The sequence below is a fragment of the Ovis canadensis genome, chromosome 24 (assembly GCF_042477335.2).
Source record: "Ovis canadensis isolate MfBH-ARS-UI-01 breed Bighorn chromosome 24, ARS-UI_OviCan_v2, whole genome shotgun sequence".
NCBI classification, from domain to species: Eukaryota; Metazoa; Chordata; class Mammalia; order Artiodactyla; family Bovidae; genus Ovis; species Ovis canadensis.
In genome coordinates this window covers 43349177-43368537 of record NC_091268.1, presented here as the reverse complement: position 1 = coordinate 43368537, position 19361 = coordinate 43349177, and the positions used below count along the sequence as shown (strand labels likewise).

The window sequence follows — 19361 nt, the reverse complement described above, 5'->3', positions numbered from 1 at the left end:
ATATTACTGATTTTTCATCAAAAGGACTGGCTAAATAATGAGACATCAAAAAATAAGTGAATGGAAAGTCCCTGTTAAATCTAACTAGATGGTTCGTCTTGGGTAAGTCACAGCACTACTCTAGACCCCAGATTTTCTAAGATTAGGGCATTCGATCCCATTTCTTTTAAAAAGCTCTCACTGCTTTTCACTTCTTTACTGAAAGTAATTCACGCTGATTGTAGCATTTAGAAAACAGGGTTAAGCAGAAAGACAATAAAAATACCCACAACCCCACCACAAAGAGATAAGATTGTTAATATCTTGGCACATGTCCTTTCTGTTGTCTTTCAATTTAGTGACTCCATTTAGTTTTCTATCCATCCTTTAAATAATAGAAGTGGGAGCATACTAAACAGCTTTGTGATTTCAAATTTTCACTTGATGTAATGTGAACATTTTTCTTTGTTATGAAAATTTTCTACAGTATCATATTAGCTGAATATTGTTATGTGGATGTACCATAAATCGTTTAACTAAACCTGCCTTTCATTAGTTTTCCAGTATTTTCTCTAAACTTCATTGCAGTGGACATCTTTGTGGGGAAACTTTTACACACATCTATGAAATATTTCCATATTTCAACTTAAAAACTTTTCTGTACATTCAGCAGTTATTCCATGTTTGACCAACAGAGGGCATTTAGAGCTTTCCATCTCAGGGAAAGGTCATAAAGCCATTTCCACCGGACATAACAAAATAGTGGTTTTATTGTGAAAAATGATTTAATTTTGGATGTCCAGTAATAATCAGCAAACTCCAAAGGGAGAATCAAAGTCATTTATTTTTTTAAGAAACCCTCAGTGTGCTTTATTAGGACTTAAACCCAAAACGAATACAAATTATCTCTTTTGCCCAATTCAGAACAAAAGGAGAGCTCAGCTTTATGCAAAGACCTAAATTCTCCACAGAAGACTGTAGGATAATGACAAACAAGCAGGGAAGGGAGCTCAATGCCCCAAATACAGATCCTGCCAGAGAAAAGCCCAGACAGCCCCAGGATCTGGAGGTCCCTAGGAAGACAAATTTGGGGGCAACACTGGAGTCCTGCCTAGACTATCACTTATCCATCACCTACCAGCCAGGTTGTGGTAGGCAATACTATAGGTTTTGTTAGCTAGAGCCTGAAATAATTGTTTTATGTCCATTCTTCTTAATTTTCACCAAGATCATAAATTTACAAGGCAGCACTTCTTGGCACAACAATTATACCCAGCAAATGACTAAGTACAAGGGAGGTATTTAAATAGTTGTCACTCAGTGCTAATGACAAGTTTCTATTCTAGTAAAAAGATGATTACTGAGAGGCAGAGTGCTGGGTAAGGGTGTAGGCTCTAGAGCCAGATTGCCTGTACTTGCATCCTGATTCCATCACTTACTAGCTGGTCTGGAAAGCTAGTACTGCCTCCTGACCCAGTGTCTGTAAAAATGCAGGTAGAAATAATACCTACCTCTGGTGTGATTTTGAGAATTAAACGAGTTTAGACATGTGCACTCAGGCACAGGGCTCGGACCACGAGAAGTTCTTGATAAATGTTTCTAGAGTGATTACTAAGATTTTTTTCCTCTCATTTTGGAATACTATGACTCTTCACAGATGCTGCTCTCACCAAGCTCCTCCTCAGATGCTAAGGACCCCGGCCTCTCCCTGGCTCCACAGGTTCACCTGATGGCTGCAGCCACGGCTTTGTGGGCCGCAGGCAGCTCTCTGACCTTCACAGGTGACACATCTCCCCTGGTCCCTCACCCGGTTACCTCTTTTTAAATTTTACTCCACGTGTCTTTCATTTGTTCAACAGGAGTTCCATTTGATTCCATCGAATCATAACATTTCACAAATAATAGTCATCTTCATAGGGGTGCTCTAAGATGTTCCATGGAACAGAAAATGTGCTCAGATGGGAAAATCAGGCTCTGAGAAGGAAGGAATGTCAACGGGGATGCAGACACCATAGCGTCTGCTTCTCTAGGCCACTTGTGCAGCGGTTCTTCTTTCCTGAGCCAGCTGTTCTGTGCAGTTGTTCCTTTTCCTATTCCAACACAATCCCAATCCTGAAGGTGGAGTCTCCAGAGGTGGGCAGGCATAGGGAATAAAAATCTTTATGTTCACCTGCTGCTGCTGCTGCTAAGTCACTTCAGTCGTGTCCGACTCTGTGTGACCCCATAGACAGCAGCCCACCAGGCTGCCCCGTCCCTGGGATTCTCCAGGCAAGAACACTGGAGTGGGTTGCCATTTCCTTCTCCAATGCATGAAAGTGAAAAGTGAAAGTGAAGTCACTCAGTCACGTCCGACTCTTCGTGACCCCATGGACTGCAGCCCACCAGGCTCCTCCGTCCATGGGATTTTCCAGGCAAGAGTACTAGAGTGGGGTGCCATCACCTTCTCCGTATGTTCACCTAGGGGTGAGTATTGGAGTCAGGCTGGGCTATAGTTTACAAATGTCCTTGCCTCCCATTCCAATAGGCTCTGGAAGGGTGTGTGACCTCCTCCCTACAATGCTGGTAACATAAGACTAATACAGGAAATAAGGAAAAAACGAAAACACGAATTATGTTATGCTAAAGCTGATTTTATTGCTTTCTGGAGGCTGGAGCAGTAACTGGAGCAGTAACTGGAGCAGTAACAAGCAATGGGACTTAAGACAGCTGAGCCCATAACAGAGCTGGGATTTCCCAGGGAGATGGGAGAGGGACTGGGTTTCTGGGCATCTGGAAGAAGCAGAAAATAGTGTAAGGACCCTGGGAGGAAGTGTGCTGTTCACAAGGGGTGCCAAGGCCACACTGTGGAGGCAGAATAGTTCAGATGTCATGTGTGAGGCATTAGAGAATCAAAGGGTTTTGAACGAAAGAGTGACTTAAGACATAGTGCTGAACAAAGGACTGATCTGGCAGCAGGATTCATTTTCAGTTGAAGGGGACAGGGCTAGGGGAGTGGAGCGGAAAGAAGGATTGTAGGGTCAGGCTTGAAACCATGTCCGTGGCACTAGCTGAGGGGCCTCGTGTAAGTGGCTTGACCAGGCTGGCCTCTGTTTCTTCATCTGAAATGGATACGTTAGAGGCTTCTGGGAAGATTAATCATTTACCAAATATTTTACTAGGTTCTTACAATGTGCCAGACATTTTGCTAGGTGTCAGGAATACAAAAATGAACACAGAAAGACACATCTCTGCCTTCTAGGATCTTACTATCTAATGTAAGAGACAGAGAATTTAAGAAGTTAAGAAACATTAAAAACTGCAAAGTGTGATAAGATATTGTGAATGAGGTTGGCAGAAAGGGCATCAGGGGAAGTCTCTCTGAAATTAGACTTTATGAGACCAGACAATTGAGAAGGAAACAAAAGAACAGGATTCTGAGACAAAAGGATGGTAGTGGGTCTCTCTGAAATAAATTACAGCAAAAACTCCACTCAGAATATCTGAAATACAGGAACTGAAGAAACTTTGGTTTATTAGATCATCTGATACGTCTTATTGCTTCTCTAAAATCACAGCAATGAAAACATGTAAACTAGCAGAGTGCTTCACATTTAAAGCTTTTATTTTGAAAAATAAAATACAAAAGTCATCAAATTGTAAATGTATGTGGTAATTCCTCAACTTCTCAGAAACAATACAATGAGTTATTTAAATAATTAAGATATGTAACATTATCCACATCAAACATTTCAACAGGCACAAGTGTTCTACAAAACATTAGAACATGTACAGACAACCTAGTCCAAGATGAAACTGCCCAATTTTGCTTACAGGATCCCATTTTTAAACCCTCCCCTTGAAAACAAAGTTTGGAATCTGGTAAGAAAAGATGAGGGCCAGAGCAGTTTTAACAGAAAGCACACATCCCCGCTGGGTTCCTTCTCCACAGGGCTGTGCGTGTAATTAGGATCGAGAGCGCTGTACATGGGAGGCAGGTCACTCAGGAGGGTCCCAACGTGTGCTGATATCCCACTCTCTCAGGGGAAGGAGACTGGCAAATAAGCAGGAGATGTAGGCATGGTACATACACTCCACTGATCTCAGCAGGGGACAGCCAGTCCTGGAGATTTCTCTGTGGCCAAAAAGGCAGCAGTCTTCCCTAGGGCAGACAAACAGAATGCATCAGAGGTACGTACTCTAACCTCACTTTGTTCTTCTCTGCACGACACCACTTCCTTTCCAGCTGTGAGCCCAGCACAGCAGGGGAGACAAGCAGGGGGATGGACCATTGAGAACAGCTGCTTCAGAAGGACTACTGGAGAGGCACACTCTCCCTCAGTCTGGGATGCTTTTAGATGCCTGCCAGGAGCTTTGATATGCAAAACAAAAGGATGGAAGCCAAAGCAAGGACTGCTCCTGCCCATTTCCAAATGACTGCAACCGTCGTCTGCAATTGAAGCAACTCTGAGGGCATTTGACAGGGATGTCAAACGTCCAAGGGTTGAATGCTGACTGTTTAATATCAAAAGGTGGATACTGAGGTTCTTTAAAGCAAACTTTAGGAAATACAGTGACTGCTGTTCATACACCAAAGGGATCCCAAAGACAAGACAAAAGACTATGATTTGTCTTGAGATACTTTGGTGTCTTCCTAGCTTCTCCTGAGTTCTTCTCTCATCGCATGGGGGCCACTACAGGCCTCGACAAGCAAACAAGGATGTATTGCTGCTGTAGTGGCAACTCAAAGCTGGAGTCATCTGTCCTGTAAAACAGCTTGTCAATAATGCATCCCTGTATGAATGTTTCCAGGAAGGAATTCATCGAATACTTTTTTTTTTTGGCTGTACTGGGTCTTAGTTGTCGCACGTGGGATCTTTAGTTATAGCATTTGAACTTTTGAACTCAGTGGTGGTATGTGGGATCTAGTTCCCTGACCAGGGACTGAACCTGGGCCCCCTGCATCGGGAGCATGGAGTCTTAGCCACCAGAGAAGACTCTCATCTATACTTTTGAAAATATTTTGAATAAACAAAATTACAAGGCCTGATAACTGCTGTTATACCTGTATGCCCACTGAGTTTAAGTCTATACATTTTGCTCCTTAGCAAAAGACAATCATAAATCCTAAGACCTATGAATAGTATTAATTCACTGTCATTGGTAATTTTGACATGGTATAGCAGTGTTCACTTTTTTCTATCTGTAATCTATTAATACACAGCACATCATAAAAGTTTTATTCAGACTGAATTTTCAATCTCAGTTTTCTCATCAGCAGAACAGAAAAAATACCACCTACTTGCCAGATTTGAATGAAATCATTCATATATATGTGTGTGTGTATATATATGAATAATTCATAGATCTTAAAGATATCATTTATCATATATTATTCATATACTATATATATGTGATGCTTGGTATTTCATGCCTGGTATGGAGTACACAGTCAATACATGGCTATTATATAAAGTAAAAATAGAATAGCAAACAAAACTATGATAAAAATCAGATTTTAATGAAAGCTTTTCAAGTTCCAAATGGTTGTAATGGTCCCCAACCTTTTTGGCACCAGGGACCTCAACAAGCAAACAAGGGACCGGTTTCATGGAAGATAATTTATCAATGGACCAGGGGTAGGGGGACGTTCGAGATGATTCAAGCACATTACATTTATTGTGCACTTCATTTCTATTATTATTGCATCAGCTCCATCTCAGACCATCAGGCATTAGATCCCAGAGGCTGGGGACCCCTGGTCTACAACATAACCACATTATTCAGACCAAAATGGAATCTTAAAATCTGGGAGAGTGGTGTGAGGTCTGAACAGCCACGTCAGGAGGTCTAAGTTCAGAATCAGCTTTGCCACTGGAATCCAAGACATGTACCTGATGATCACTCAGACAGAAAGGGGGCCAAGAAGGCCTGCCCCACACTGTAGCCCTCAACTACAAGACAGCATGGCTTATAAACATATAACACCTTAATGCATTAACATCAGCAAGGACAGACTTGAAAAACCAACCAAGCAAAAGTATTAGCGCAAAAATGTTGGCACATGCCGCACAAAGAGGAAGCAGCATGGGTGGCGAAAGAATCCCTGGCTGGACGTCAGAAGATGGCGCTCATTACTACTGGGTTCTTCCAACCTGTGATGTGACCGTGACCGATAAACTGGTCTCTCTAGGATCAGTTTCCTTATCAGCAAACAGGTGGTTGAGGGTGTTTCTTTCAGCTAAAATATTTTACCATTTAACACCCCTCCTCATACTGAAAATAACAACTGAGTGCTTACCGTGTGTCAGGCTTCTGGCAGACATTATTATGGCTCATTCTACCAATCTCTTATTTACACTGTCCTCACTTTACAGATGAAGAAACTAAGACACAGAGAAGTTAAGTAGTCTGCAAAATGCCAAACACAGTCAAGATTCCAATCCAGGTGAACTGACTCCAGAGCTGTGCTCCCCACCCCACCGCGCTGCCTCCTACAAGAGTGAAACCCAAAGGTCCAGGCCAGCAGTGTCCCCAACCTCACCTCATGTATGTAAGAGGTTCCTGGCTCTGCTACTCCACTTGCTCAGACTGTGGAAGGAAGCAAAAGATGTTTTAAAGTCGGTCAGCATGAGAAGTGACTGCTCTTATTGAAATATCAGATGTAGCCTGCAGGCTCTGATTAGACTTCCTATTGAATTCTGTCTGCTACTGCTGACAGTAAAGAAGACTGGCTTTTGTCTCTGGTTCTTAGTAGGGAGACTAAATCCTAGGAATTTTCCAGGTAACATGAATGTCTTTGTTATTTATGAGCCCCTTAGATTATACCTGAGTATCTGCTAAGAAATAAGATGACTCAGTATGAGGGCTGATCACAAGGAAGACCAACCTGTGATTTGAGGGCTGGGGCCCTGACCCAGCCCAGCTTCTGGGTAGGGGACTTTGGGGATTGAGTTCAATTCTACCACAGTGAGTCAGTCAATCACGCCTATGTAATTAGACTTCAATAAAAACTCTGGATGCTGAAGTTCAGTGGAGCACCCTGGTTGGTGAACACATGGATGTGCTGTGAGGGAGACGTACCCGCCCACCTCGGAGAAGGGCACAGAAGCTCTGAGTTTGAGACTCTCCCAGACCTTGTCTTATGTGTTTCTTCATTGGGTTGGTCTTGACTTGTTTCCTTTATAGTAAAACTATAATCTTGCTTTTTGTTGTTGTTTTCCCACACTGCAAGGCTTGTGTAATCTTAGTTCCCAGATCAGGGATCGAACCCAGGTCCCTGGCAGTGGAATCGTTGAGTCCTAACCACTGGACTGCCAGGGAATTCCCAGAACTGTAATCTTAAGTACAGTGCTTTCTTGAGTTCTGTGAGAATTCTAACGAAAGATCAGATGTGAGATTCTGTGGGCTTCAGTTTTCTCTTTATTAGGAGTTAAATCAAAGCCTTTTATAGGCTCTTTTTCTAAGTACATATGTGATGCATTAAATGAAACTAACCTGAACAGAGGGCTTGAAGTGCCTATATTAAGCCTTTTACTCTATTTTTTGTTATCTTTTCTTTATTACAGAAATTCTCTATATTGATGAATCTTCTGTTTCAAAATTTTCTCCTACTTAAGGTGTACTTTTTTATATGATGCTTTCTAATAAGTAAACATTCTCAATTTTAATGTAATCCAACTTATCCATTTTAAAATTAATGATTAGTATTTTTTATAATGTTTAAGAAATCTTTGCCTCTTAAGGTCATAAAGATATTCTCTATTGCCTCCTAAACACTTTATTATTTTGCCTTTCACATTGAGTTCTATAATAAACCTGGAAAGGATTTTTATGTATGCTGTGAATCAGGGCTGTCCCATTAATTTCAGTCTTAAAGTCCCTTTCTTGACTCCTTCAGATTTATTATGCAAAACAGCCTGTGGATTGGACATTTCTTTAAGACTGCCTCTTGGATTATTCTCCTGCTCCAGCTGCCATAGCCTGTAAGTGACCACTTGTTCATGAATTCATCCAGGTTTCTGGTGCATCTTGCCCAGCCAAGGCTCAGGGCCCCTGTGCCCCCTTGTTTGCAAAAGTTGATCGGAGTCTTGAAGACACATTCCAATTTCTCACACATAAAAGTGATTCAGTAGACAGTTGCTGAATAAATGAATGGATGGATGGATTAAAATTAAATATATGTTAATGAGCATATACCATGAAAGTAGTTTAAAATACTCAAGTAATATGTATCAATTATTAATGGTTGTTTTAAGACAAGGATCTGAGAAGACAGAGTTTTTGACTTTGGTTGAGATACAGCTACTCTTAGAGAAAAGCCTGTTTACTCTAGTCTTGCTTCAGGCAACACAACTTCATACAGTCTGTGAGGTTCCCCTCAACAATCCAGATCTGGAACACTTTTAGCGACTGAATTCAGTGCTGGGTCCTCATTTCCTATTAACAAGCTAATTGCTGTTAGCAGCAACCTGGAAGCGACATGCATTATCACCATGCTGGACAGGGACATCTTCTCTTGGCTCAGGCAATAGTCACTGACTTCTTCCTACGACTACACAGGAACGGCAGGAGATATGCTCTTGCAGGACACTCTGGGCTACTCTACATCTGTTGGCCATTACATCACCTATTCCTCTTCAACTCAAGGAACAATATTGGAATTCAAGTAAGTGATAGTGGAACATGACAAGGAGACCTCTGGATCTGCTCTAATTTTTTAAAAAGTAAAAGTTATAAGCTTTAAACTCACATCACCCACTCCCAGCTTGGTGAACTTGGTAGCTGAGGGCCAATGGCTGTGTGTAAAATGTACTCATAAGTCTTCTAGGCTCCAAATGAGGAAAACCAAAAGGCAATGATGTACACATAATATGAACAAAGGGTGGCTGTACATTATTATTTCAAGTAAGGTATCAGAAGCCTGGAGAAGATTCACCAAGGCAGGTTCCTTATTTGTGCGATACTGTGAGGCTTGTGAGTGACCTCAAGCAATCAGATTTTAGTTATCAATAAAGTATTTCCCTAGCTTTGGAAGACACTGAGCACTCTGAAATTGAGACTATGTTAAGTGATAAAATCAACAATTACCAGAAGCCAGTCTTTCTACCCCCAGCATATATCATTATCTCATTGAGAGGATGACTTCAATGCAAGAACCCATTTATTATTACACCAAGAGGAGGAAGCAGATACAGTACCTGAGGTTTTTCTTTAAGAAATTCAGGTAGCTGAAATTCTCCTTTATAGACCTAGAAAAAAAATAAAAGCCAAGTATAAATTTAAGGAAATAGGCACTGTCATCATCGCTTTGGGAAGCTTGCATTGCCTGATGGTGGGTGGGTTCACTGCTTCACTCTTGGTGAGTTTTGGAATAGGAAGGAAGTCTGTCAGTTCAAGAGCAGCCAGAGTTGAGGACTGAGTGAAATTTCTATTCACTCTGACCCCACCTGCTCTACTCTTGCCTAGGTGGTCCCAAATGTGGGCTGCCTGGGAGAAGGCTTAGAGTCTCTAAAGAAGAAAGAAAAGCATCCTAATATTCCAAGTTCCAATTATTTTATTAATAGCTGAGAAAGTAAGCCCTTGGCCATCTCTCTCCAGCATCCAGCAAAGAAGTCACACTATTTAGGAACAGGCTCCTCCTGATTTCCTTCTGAAATCTCCAGCTTTACTTTTCTTAACGTACCCAATATTCCCATAGTAATTTGAATATTAGGTGGTTCTTAAAATGATATATACTTTTAACCTCATGAAATCTTATAATTAAAAACTTGCACTTTTCAATATGTAAAGTTATGTTTCTAAAAGCAGCCACAATTAGGGAATAGTTTTTAAAAAGATGTGTAGGATCTTTACATAGGAAACCATAAAATATTATTGAGAGAAATCAAAGACCAGATAGACACACCACTTTCAGGGTTTGTAACATTCAATATAATAAAGCTGTCCATTCTCCTCACAGGATTTCACAGGATTTCCAATAAAAACTCTAGCATGCTTTTTGGGGGAAGAAAAAGGGGTAATTTCAAGCTGATTATAAAAGTTGTGTGGAAATGCATAGGGCCAAAAATTATCAAGGTAATCTTAAAAAAAACAAGGTGGAAGGACTTATTCCAAAATATATTAAGACATTATTGAAAGTGAAGTTGCTCAGTCGTGTCCAACTCTTTGCAACCTCATGGACTGTAGCCTACCAGGTTCCACCATCCATGGAATTTTCCAGGCAAGAATACTGGAGTGGGTTGCCATTTCCTTCTCCAGATCTTCCCAACCAAGGGATTGAACCCGGGTCTCCTGCATTGTAGGCAGACACTTCACCGTCTGAGCCACCAGGGAAGTTAAGACATTATTATTCAGCTATAATTAAGTTACATTAAACATACAAAAGAAGTGGGGAAAGTAGAAAAAGTAGAAGCAGTAAAAGTTTTTCTTTTCGTGGGCTCCAAAATCACTGCGGATGGTGACTGCAGCCATGAAATTAGAAGACATTTGCTTCTTGGAAGGAAAGCTCTGACAAACCAGACAGCATATTAAAAAGCAAAGACACAGTCAAAGCTATGGTTTTTCTAGTAGTAGTTATGTAGGGATGTGAGAGTTGTACCATAAAAAGGGTGAGTGCTAAAGAATTGATGTTTTTGAATTGTGGTACTAGAGAAGACTCTAGAGAGTCCCTTGGACTGCAAGGAGATCAAACCAGTCAATCATAAAGGAAATCAACTCTGAATCAGTGGAAAGACTAATGCTGGAACTGAAGCTCCAATACACTGGCCACCTGATGCAAAGAGTTGACTCACTGGAAAAGACCCTGATGCTGGGAAAGACTGAAGGCCAAAGAAGAGGGAGGCAGAGGATGAGATGGTTAGATAGCATCGCCAACTCAACAGACATGAACTTGAGCAAACTCCAGGTGATAGTGGAGGACAGGGAAGCCTGGTGTGCTGCAGTTCAGGGGGTTGAAAAGAGTTAGACACAACTTAGCAACTGAACAACAACAAAACATACAAAAAACACATACATACAAAAAACATAGCTATAATCAAGACAGTAAGGTTTTGGCACAAAGACTGACACATATATTAATGAAACAGAATGAAGAGTCCAGAAACAGACCCTCATTTACAGATAATTGGTTTATCACAAAGGTGGCCCTGCAGAGCAGTGCAGTTAGAATGAATAAATAAATGTGTTTATGTATATAACGATATGCCATCCTGAAGTTTTATTTATTTATTTTTTCATCCTGAAGTTTTAGAAATGAACTAATGCTATACCAACAACCTAGATGAATCCAAATACATAATGATGAGACTCCAAAAAATAATATAACATATGTTTCCATTAAAATTTTGTTTATATTTATTTATTTGGCTGCACTGAGTCTTAGTTGTGTCATGCGGGATCTTTCAGTTGTGGGGCACGGATTCTCTAGATGTGGCATGCAGGCTTAGTTGCTCCAAGGCGTGTGGGATCTTAGTTCCCCAACCAGGGATCAAACTCATGTCCCCTACATTGCAAGGCAGATTCTCAACCACTGAACCACCAGGCAAGTTTCTCCCTTAAAAATTTTTTAAGTTCAAAAATAGGCAAGGGAACTCTGATGTTAGAAACCAGGATAGTGTTTACTGTGGGGAAGAGTGGAGTGGTAGGGCTTGGGAAGAAGGATGAGAGAAGCTTGTAGGGTGCTGGTGAATCTTCTGTCTTGATATGGGTAGTGATTATAAACATGTGTGCATTTTGTGACTATTTACTGAGCTGTGGTTTGTATACTTTTCTATATGTATACTATACTTCAGAAAAAAAAAACAACTGAACAAATTAAGCCAATAGCTTAAGAATTTACTAGGCTTGCTCTTTCACACACACACAATTTATTTAAGTACAAAGATGTCTCTTTCAACACTGTCAACAACAGCAAAAAATTGGGAACTATTCATGTTAATCAAGTGAGGAAGGTTTCCATCAGCAACAGCTTTGATAAATGTTGAGAAACTACAGAAAGAAACTATGGATTGTTACTGAGAAGAGTCAGTGGGTAGCCGCCCCCTCGCCCCCCAAGCACAGAACAATCTTTTAAATGGTGAATACTAAAGCTTACTAACTTAAAGGGTTTCACTTGGGTATAAGCTGGCTTTCACTTCTAAAAGTAGCACTATTCCTTCTGAGACTCAGAGAATGAATGTACTTTTTTCCTGTCTCTTCCTCTGCAATTTCTAAAACCTAGTCTATTCTTTAGGGTCTCTGCTACAGTCCTAGGAAGCCTAAATTAAAGCACCGAGGAGACTTGCTATTTCTTTAGCAACGCATCACACTGGAAACTGAGGTGGGGGTGCAGGATAACAACGGTGCAGCTGTTGGGAAGGTCAAAAGCTGCCCCCACTCCTCCAAACAGCCCCAGGCCGCTGCAGAGCTAGCCTAGCTGCTCTCCAAAGAATCCACAGGTAAGAATCCTATTTGCTTTACCCCAGCCTCAGAGTCCAGAGATTGCTCCAGTTCTGTTCATTTCTCCCTAGTTTTACTGAGATACAACTGACATCTAACACTGTATTACTGCTCCAGCTTTCTGACAAAGGAAGTGTCTGTATCACGCTAACTACCACGGTGCTTCTGTCTACTATCTCTGGGGCAAGCAGACACTATATCAAAACAGAGGCTCAAGCTATCAGAATAGGCTTTTTGTTTTAGCTTTTTACCAGACTCTCAAGTCTTTCCTTCTCCCTCTATTCAGGGACCTGAGTCCGAAGCCCCCTTCTCCAAGCCCTGGGCATAAGCTGCTCAGACCTAGGGTCCTGTACCCTGGCTCCTTTATGAACCAAAACCAGTATCCTTGCCCCAAGACCCCTTCCACTGTTAGCGGGTTTGGTCCCTAACAAACTTCTTATATTCCTCACACCCTTTCAGGAACCGAGTCTTCTCTCTCTCAGCTTCTTCTGCTAGAATTCAAGTGGAAGGTGCAACACAAGCCCACCACGTCAAACGGCTAGTCAGTGCAGCAGGAGGCTCAGAAGCCCCCAGCTCAGCACTCTCCCTTTATACTATGCTCTGCAGCTATTAGTATTAGAAAATTCTTATCGTTAAATTCTTTCTTTTCTTTTTGGTTCGTTGTAAAAACCAGCAAGACATTACAGAAAATATGAGTGGGAACATTAAATATTATAAGTGTCTTCCAGGAATCAATAGTTTCAGAGAGGTAAGGCTTATATGAAGTGGGACAAAAATACACCAAAACCCTAAATATGTGATATCACAAATTTAATAAAAAAAAAAAAAGGGGTCAGAAAGTTCCTAACTTCTGTCAGTACCATAGCTCCTAACTTTTGAAGCATTTTTTTCCCTAAAGGATAATGAGAAGAGACAGTTTTCCACTTATTTGTTGACTGAGCCTTTTGTTGTTTTTTTATATCTGTATCTGAACTTTCTATTGACCAAGCAGTTTCTATTTAGTGCAAGAAACCAAGTACAGAATCACTTATAAAAACAGCGAAGTTAGAAATGGAATTTCCTCTGGCTAAAGGAATAGTGTTTCTGGACATCCTACCCTCTGGTACTAATGAACTGAGGATTTTACTAGACAGAAATGAGCTAGGTACTCAGAATCTAAACGTTCCTAGAGAACCCTCCCACCTCAAGCTCTGCAAAACAAGGAAACAAAAGTAGGCTTCTGATTTAGAGGGTGCACCGGAAATAAAAATAATAACAGCAGCTAAATTTTATTTTCTCTGCATCAGGTTGGTGCTGAGCATGCGTTTCATGTTTCCCCTTATCAAATCCCACAGTCCTCTGAAGGAGGTATTATTCTCTTTTTACAGATGAAGTAACTGAGGCACAGAGACATAAATTTGTCCAGTGTAGTAAAATGGAAAGTTACTAAGTACCATGATTGAACTTCCGTTTTAAAAGGGTCACCCTAATTGCTCTGTTTGGTCTGCAGAGGATCAAGGACAGGGTGTGGAGCAACAGCAGTAATCTGGACAGGACAGGGAGGTGGTGGAGGTGGTGCACAGCAGTACCCTTGTGGATTTCTCCCCCCTAATTATATCTAGATTTCCTAATAGACTAGATGTGGAATGTGAAAGAGCAGAGGGGCGTCAAGGATGACTCCAAAGTGTTTGGCTTAAGCAATTACCAACTGGAAATATGAAGTTGCCATCAACTCAGTTGGGAAAGGTTCTGGGATATAACAGATTTTGAGGGGTTCAATTTGGAAATGTTAAGCTTGAGCCATCTACTGGACAATACATGAAAATGTCAAGTAGTCAGAAATACAAATCTAGGATTCACGGAAGAGGTCTGTGCTGGGATACAGAAATTTGAGAAACATCAACTTATAGATGGTATTTAAAACTTGACACCTGATGAGATGACCTAGGTGCTCAGGGTAGAGACAGGGAGCAGATGACTTAAGACTGAGTCATGGGGGTATTCCAACATTAAGAGGTTGGGAAGAAGAGGGAGAACCAGCAAAGACTGAGAAGAGGCCACCAATGACAGAGAAGGAAAATTTTTAAAAGTGGTATCTAGAAGTCAGGTGACTCTGACTAACGTCAGATTCAAGTTTGTGGAGTGAGGTATAATCAACTCTATTACAAGCAAAGCCTTCAGTTGTGGATTACCTAGAATACAAAGCTAGAGAAGGGAAGAGAATTTATCTAAGCTGCCTGTGAACCTTCAAAAACCCAAGAAAGAAGAGGTTCTGAATACTGACTGAAGCAAGCAATGCATCTTCTTGTTATTTGTCCTCAGGCCACTTTCCATTTTCCTACAAGATTAATTAGAAGCTGACCAGCCATGCCCAATACCACTTCACCTGCTACCACAGCCTCACCTATAGTAACAGTTTACAATTAAGACGTAAACAAAAGTCTCCATGGAGCTAAAATGGATGTTATTAACATACCTGCAGACTGAAGATTGAGTCTTCTATTTAATCGAGTCTTTTAGGTCCCTTTTCCTTTATACACATTTTTAACCATCACAAGTTATTTGGTTTCAACCTATAGCAATCAGATACAGCAAACAGGAAGGTAATGGGCAAGTACTGATAACTGAGAAGTGACAAATGAAACAAAGGAAGACAAAGAAATTGTAAAAGGCAGACAGGAAGCCTTGAGTTCTTTAAGAAAGGGACCCACAGTTCTATATCCTATATAAAGAGAGGATGGGCATTTTCTAACACATATAGTAATTTCCTTTGGATGAAATAAAAATTCAAATTATGATCAATAATTTACTTAAGAAGGTAAAGAAATACATCATCAAAATGCAGAGGAATTCTACATCAAAATATTAAGGTTTGGTCCTAAACGAGACACATCTACCCAGAAACCTGACTTTCTAAAATGATGGGTTCCCCAAGGATTTCAGACAGTCAAGCGTCTACAATTTACAGGAAAAGGTGGCAGACATGTTATGAGGCCTAATTCTGAATCTGGCTTGATCTTATGGAGAATATGAAACTATTTCTAAATTATTTTCATGCTAAAAGTGTTTGTGGCCACATTCCCTGATGATCCCTGTGTCTGGTATTTAAGACCTGTGTAATTCCTTTCCTTTAAGTGTGAGTTGGATCTAGTGACTAGATTCTAACAACTAGAATATGGCAAAAGTGATGGAATGTTATTTCTGAGATTAGGTCACAAAAGTCTGTTTCTTCTGGCTTGGGTACCCAAGATGAACAATGACTTAATTCAAAACATTCTTTCAAAATAAAAAAATTTTAAACAACGTCCAGAAACACACACTAATGACCATACTACATGCACTGCAGATTTTAAAGTGCTGCTTTTGCTCACTGTTTTCTTCAAAGTGTGTGCATGTATGTACACACATGTGTATACATACACACATTCCAAGGGTTAAAAGATCAGTCTTATAACCTCTGGTTATGAATTCAAATTTCTCTGTAAGCTCAAATCTAATTTATTCCTCCTTTCTGCCTTCTTCCTTCTTTCCGTCCTCTTTCCAAGAGCACTCAAGTGCACAGAACTGGATTACTTCTTAGTTTACGACAAACTTTCATCATTGGTCCAGGCATGGCCTGATATTTGTTTTGTTATGCAATTCACTATTTTTAATAATATAAAAAGCATTTCCCCTCGAGAAATAACAATAGTTTCACATGCAGAGAAAACACAACTCCGGCCAGATATGATAATACAGAAAGGAATCTAGATTTTGAAATTTACATCTTTAATCCCGCTGGGCTCTTCTGGCCCACTAGAGACTTATTATCGCTAAAATATAAACATGAAACAGCTGATAACATGCATGTTTACATATTCTCATTTGTCTTAAAAGTATTCTGGCAGCTTTGCAAACCTTAGACTGGGTTTCTGCAGCATTCAACAGTCGTGTGTTACAAACAATGGACAAGTGTTATTAATACATTCCCTATATCAAGAAGAAATATATTAATCAGTTCATAAGCATCATCTACCCTCCAAAAATGTTTTTAAGAAAAGGTGTATTGACTTTTGGGTGAAGCTGTACAAGATGGATTGGAATGTAAATTGAATTGGGAATGTGTAATAAATGTGACATAGGAACCTCTACAAGAAAGCAACATAAATACAGCAAACTTAGCATCAGGGTGTTGATTTCCAGGGGAGAAAAGTTTAACATGCAGGATGATTAAGAAACTGTATCAGTTTACTACGGGATACTTACCAGGCAAGAATACATCTCTATTCAAAGGTAAACATGTTGAACATAATTTTCAGTAACACTGAAGGACAGTTAATACACACAGGTACAGTCAATAATAATTTCATCAATTTCCTTTCACTGGGGTGCTTTTTCCTTCTTTTCTCAAACTAGGAACTTTTAACTTATCCTTTAAACATGACAATCCAGTAGAGCCAGTTCTGTGTTCACATAGCATCCCAAATGCCTTAAATTTATGGCAGTTATCATGTTGAACTACAGTTAGTTACACATCTGTTTTCAGCATACTTCTTAAGGACAGGGACAGATCCTTAATTATCTGTATATCCTGGATGCAGGGATGAATGGACAGTTGGACAAAAAATAAATAAATGAAGAGATTCCTTCATAATGGTCTCCACTTTTACAGATGATGGACCAAGAATAGTTTCTGAGGCCAATTTACAGTACAGATTAAGCAGAGAAGCAGAAGAAGCAACTTCACTGGGCCCTCCCTGCTTGGAACCTACTGAACCTTGAGGGCTACATATGACATTATGTTATAGAATACTGTTAACTCATTCTATTCAATTCTACTTTTGGAAATAAATGAATTCAAGAATCAACCATTAAAAAGAATGAAATAATGCCACCTGCAGCAACATGGATGGACTGAGAGATTGTCATACTGAGCGAAATAAGTCAGACAGAGAAAGAGAAATATACATGATATACCATGTATAAGCAGAACAGAAAAAGAAATGCTACAAATGAACTTGCTTACAAAACAGAAACAGACTCACAGACTTAGAGAATGAGTTTATGTTTATGGGTGGAGGGATAGTTAGGAAGTGTGGGATTGAGATATACACATTGCTGTATTTAAAATTAACCTTCTGTAATATTGCACAGGGAACTCTGTTCATTATTAGGTAACAACCTAAACCACTGGACCACCAGGAAGTCCCAGGAATTTCTATTCTTAAAAAGACAGCCTTAACGGAGAGAAAAGGCAAAGTGGGAGAACATATGTGAGATACATAAAAACATCACACATCAAAATACGCAGAGAATCTCTAAAAATCATTAAGGAAAAAGCAAATGATTTCATAGAAAATTGGGTAAGAGACTTGAAAAAGCATTTCATAACATAGTTCAGTGGCAAATAGCATGAAAAAGGGTTTGCTCTCTTTAGTTATTAAGGAATACTCATTTTAACCATAATAAAACATCACTATGCTCCTATTAGACTAAAATTTTAAAAGATTGACTCTAATATTGACGATGTAGAACAACTGAAATTCTCATACACCTGCTAGTAAGAAAATCTAGTCACTTAGCATTATCTCCTAAATTTGCACATTCAAATGCCCTCTGACCCATATGTTCATTCATTCTGTGATGGAAAAGATTAACTTAGCAGGGCTATTTTGCTCAAATGTTGCACTCCAAAGAAAGGCCTATTTTCAGGACTACTCTTGGCTGGCTCCAGGGATCTGAGCCTAGAGTGTTCTGTCTATAGGAATGTTTTTGCATGTCTGAGGCCTTGGGCTGGCCTGTCCCAGTTTGAGCAGCTAGTTTATGTTAGTAATTTATTTATGGTGAACATCTGTTTTTTCTCTGGGGGGGTCTACATGCCTACATGACCAATCCCCAGTAAAAATCCTGGATTCAAAAGCTCTGGTGAGCTCCCTGGCTGGGAACAATTCACATGTGTTGTCACACATGTTGCTGGGTGAATGAAGCAAATCCTATGTGACTCCACTGTGAGGGACATTTGAAAGATAGCACCTGGTTTCCTCCAGAGTTTTTACCCCATGTGCCTTTTCCCTTCTTAGGTTTTACTTTCCATCTTTTTGCTATAATCAGCTACACTTGGAAGCATAAGAATTTTAAGACTACTGTCTTGGAAAATCCTAATGTAACTCTCAGGCATATTCTTAACAAAAGTGCATACTCATTTTCATCAAAAGACATGTACAAGGATATTGTATATCAACATTAAAACATCCCTACAACTATAAACAACTCAAATGTCCAAACAGTTGTGCAACTATTGTATCACATTAAAAAACAAAAATGAATTACTGTGAAATGCAACAACACAAAACTCACGAATGTTAAAGGACAGAAACCAGACACAAAAGAATACTGTCAGTACCCTCCAGCTAAAGACTACCAGCAATATAGCTGTAGTTGAACATGTTGAATTCATTACTCCTTTAAGCAAGGGAACACACACACCATGGAAACGTGGGATATCTCAGGAAAAGAGCATCAGAAAGGACTCTCATGATTTTGGTTAGGTGATTTGGGGAAGAGTCCAAGGAAATAGGGTTTTGCTCTGGACTGGGGGCTGCCAGCAGGCAGGGATTACTCTCTAAATAGGTAACTTAATAAATCTTATCTAAAAGAAAGGAACACTAGAAGTGAGAATAAAGCTATTTTTGGTTAAGAAGCAAGAGGTGGGTATTTGGTATTTCATTGTTACTACAAAGTGGTCTTATCTTTTCTCAGTTCATCGTAGTTAAAGAGGACTTCTGCCTTGTGTTGGTGCTCTGTGAGATCATTGATATCCAGGAGAAGACCATCATATTTTAGTGTTGAGCACAAAAGGTCAGTTTCTAATCAACCATAGGCTAGAGGTTGTCTCAGATCAGTTTTTTGATATCTAAGACTGCTTTTTTCCTTTCTTCAAAATAAACTGTATGATTTCACTTCTATGAAATTTAAGAGCCAGCAAAATTAAATCCATGATGGCAGAATTT

General features: G+C 39.9%; 1 protein-coding gene across 2 annotated transcripts in view; it reads right to left on the bottom strand.

Annotated features, from left to right (window-relative positions):
• Positions 1-3559: 3559 nt before the first annotated feature.
• TPST1 (tyrosylprotein sulfotransferase 1) overlaps positions 3560-19361 on the bottom strand; it is a 98964-nt gene continuing 83162 nt past the window's right edge. For both annotated transcript variants that reach the window (XM_069570957.1, XM_069570956.1), the window contains exons 4-6: positions 9156-9206; positions 6500-6546; positions 3560-4117 (exon numbers count right to left, since the gene is read on the bottom strand). In XM_069570957.1, coding sequence (XP_069427058.1) covers positions 6529-6546; positions 9156-9206 — 69 coding nt within the window. In that variant the 3' untranslated portion in view covers positions 3560-4117; positions 6500-6528. The remainder of the gene's footprint in view (positions 4118-6499; positions 6547-9155; positions 9207-19361) is intronic.